Source organism: Eimeria mitis, genomic scaffold, assembly GCF_000499745.2.
Source record: "Eimeria mitis Houghton genomic scaffold, Emh_scaff590, whole genome shotgun sequence".
NCBI classification, from domain to species: Eukaryota; Apicomplexa; class Conoidasida; order Eucoccidiorida; family Eimeriidae; genus Eimeria; species Eimeria mitis.
Window position 1 is genome coordinate 4629 of NW_013574136.1, and position 2908 is coordinate 7536.

A 2908-nucleotide genomic window follows, 5' to 3' on the forward strand; every position below is an offset into this window, starting at 1 on the left:
TGCTGCTGCTGCTGCTGCTGCTGTCGCAGGGTGAGGCCTTGCCGCTGCTGCGTTTGCTGCTGAACATCTCCTCCTCTGCAGGAGACAACAGAGGTGCCCAAGGGTCCCTTTCATCATCATCATCTTCTGCTGCTGCTGCTGCTGCAGTCGCTGCTGCTACTGCTGCTGGCTCTGCTGCTGCTGCTGCTGGTTCTGCTGCAGTTGTATCTGCTGCTGCTGCTGCTGCTGCTGTCTTCTTTCTTTGATCTGATGCTTCGCGCTTTGGGGATTTTGCTGCAGGTGTCGTTGCGCCTGCTGCAGCAGCAGCAACCCGCTCTGCTGCTGTTGCTGCTGCTGCTGCTGCTGCTGGTGCTGCTGCGTCATCAGCATCCTTGGGCCCGCTCATAGAACGTCGTGTTGCTGCTCCCGTTGCTGCCGCTGCTGCTGCTGCTGCTGCTTCCTTCTCCTTTAGTGCTGGTGCTGCTTCTGCTGCGGCTTTCGTTGGGGAGTCAGGTGCAGCAGCAGCAGCTGCAGCAGCAGCAGCAGCTGCTGCTGCTGCTGCTGCTGCTGCTGTAGAAGCATCATCTGTTCCTTCTGCAGCAGAAGTTGCTGCTGCTGTTTCTTCTGCCTTAGCTGCCTTTACCGCAGCAGCGTCTGTTGCTGCTGCTGCTGCTGCTGCTGCTGCTGCTGTTGCTGCTGCTTGTTCTGCTTCGTGCTTCGCTGTGTCTGCTGCTGCCGCTGGATGACCTTCTGCTGCTGACCCCTCAGCTGCTGCTGCTGCTTCGGTTGCTGCTGCTGCTGCCGCTGTTGTTGTTGTTGCTGCGCGTGCTGCTGCTGCTCGTTCAGCTGCTTCTGCTGCTGTTTCCGCTGTTGTTGCTGCTGCTGCTACATCCCCAGTTGTTTCCTCTGCTGCTGCTGCTGCTGTTGCTGTTGCTGCTGCTGCTGCTGCTGCTGTCTCTGCAGCAACCTGCTGCGACTCCCCCAAAGCTGAAGGTACTTTGTCTTCTTGAGGAGCAGCAGCTGCTGCAGCAGCAGCAGCTGCTGCAGCAGCAACTGCTGCTGTTGCCATCGCAGCAGCTGCTGCAGCTGCGGCATCAGACCCTGTCTCTGCGGTGGATGCTGCATCTGGAGCTGCTGCTGCTGCTGCTGCTGCTGCTGCTGTGTCAGCAGCAGCAGCAGCAACCGTGCCCTCCTCTGAAGCAGCAGCAACGGCTTCCTGCTTGCTTTCTTCCAGCTGCTGCTGCTGCTGCTGTTGCTGCTGCTGCTGTTGCTGCTGCTGCTGTTCTGCTGCTGCTGTCTGGTCGACCCACTCAGGGGCAGCACCCTCCTCCTCTGTAGCCTTCGCTTCCTCTGTGCTGCTGCTGCTGCTGCTGCTGCTGCTGCTGCTGCTGCTGCTGCTGGCTTCTGCAGCAGCAAGTGAAAGCAAATCTGCTGCTGCTGCTGCTTCGGTTGCTGCTGCTGCAGCGGCCGCCTCCTCTGGCGTCTCGCTTTTAAGGGCTGCTGGAATTGTATCTGTTGCTGCTGCTGCTGCTGCTGCTGCTGCTGCTGCTGCTGCAGCAAGATCCTCTCCCGCAGCAGCAACCTGTGCAGCAGCAACTTCTGCTGCAGCAGCATCTGAAGCAGCAGTACTGCCTTTCATTGTGTCAGGTGTATCGACAGCAGCAGCCGCTGCTGCTGCTGCAGCAGCTGCAGCAGCAGCAGCAGCAGCAGCAGCAGCACCTTGTGCCCTTCTCAGGCGTTTGCTGCTGGGGGCGACATCATCAGCAGCAGCAGATCTACGAAGGTTATGCTGCTGCTGCTGCTGCTGCTGCAGGAGCTGCTGCTGCTGTTCCTCATCTTCTTCCTGCTGCATATCTTGCTGCTGCTGCTCTTGCTGCTGCTGCTGNGCTGCTGCTGCACTGTGGGGTCCGCTAGACACACAGCCCCCAGCAGGTCTCGCATATCGAAGAGCTGACACACCTGGGTTGTTGCTGCAACGAGGAGGCGTTTCTGCTGCTGCAGCTGCTGCTGCAGCTGCAGCTGCTGCTCTTGTTGTATGAGTTTCTGTACACGTTCTTGCTGCTGCTGCTGCTGCTGCTGCTGCGTATACACCCCAGCAGCACATGCTTGCTGCTGCAGCGGCCTGTATGTTTTCAGCATCTTATAAGGTATCTGTCCCCTCAATACAGGGCACCACTGCTGCAGCTGCTGCGTGAGAGAAGCAGCAATCTGCTGCAGCTCCCGCGGCTGCAGCGCAGCAGCAGCAACAGAGAAAGCAGCAGCACTGTTGGGGTCCGTAGGAACAACCAGACAACGATTAGGACATTCAGCAGCAGCAGCAGCAGAAGCAGCAGCAGCAGCTGCTGCTGCTGCTGCAGCAGGGTCTTTCGTTTCCGTTTCTGCTGCAGGAACATCATCTGCTGCTGCTTCTTTCGCTGCTGCTGCTGCTGCTGCTTCTCCCCCTCCCCCTCCCCCCCCTGCTGCTGCTGCTGCTGCTGCTGCTGCTGCTGCTGGGGTGTTTGTCTCCTCCTCCCCCTCGCTGCTGCTGCAGGAGACAGACTCACAGGGCCAGTCATCTTCGTCAGCAGCAACACTCATTGTCTCCAGCCCCGGCCATCGTATAGAGTGGGCAAAGTCTAGATGCATGCATGCATCGTTGTTTCCTCCTGCTGCTGCTGCTGCTGCTGCTGCTNCTGCTGCTGCTGCTGCTGCTGCTGCTACTGCTGCTGTTGTTGCTGTTGTTGTTGATCGTGTACTCTGCTTACTCACACACAAACCATCCTGAGATTGCTGCTGCTGCATATCTATTTCGTAATAGCTGCTGCTGCTGCTGCCCGATCCAGCAGCACCTGCTGCTGCTGTGTCTTCTCCGCCACCGCCGCTGCTGCTGCTGCTGCTGCTGCTGCTGGCAGCAGCACGACGAGCACCCGAAGGAGCAGGCAACGTATCC

The 2908-nt window shown here is 59.1% G+C and overlaps 2 protein-coding genes across 2 annotated transcripts in view; both read right to left on the bottom strand.

The window, feature by feature from the left end:
• Nucleotides 1-1618, bottom strand: part of EMH_0017110 (uncharacterized protein) — a gene marked incomplete at both ends in the record, with an annotated part of 3115 nt that extends 1497 nt beyond the window's left edge. The window contains one exon of the mRNA XM_013500815.1: nucleotides 1-1618. Within this exon, the coding sequence (XP_013356269.1) occupies nucleotides 1-1618 (1618 nt within the window).
• A 92-nt stretch (nucleotides 1619-1710) lies between these two features.
• EMH_0017120 (CW-type zinc finger domain-containing protein, putative) overlaps nucleotides 1711-2908 on the bottom strand; it is a gene marked incomplete at both ends in the record, with an annotated part of 6260 nt that continues 5062 nt past the window's right edge. Inside the window, 3 exon segments of the mRNA XM_013500816.1 lie at nucleotides 1711-1862; nucleotides 1866-2648; nucleotides 2652-2906. Of these exon segments, the coding sequence (XP_013356270.1) occupies nucleotides 1711-1862; nucleotides 1866-2648; nucleotides 2652-2906 (1190 nt within the window).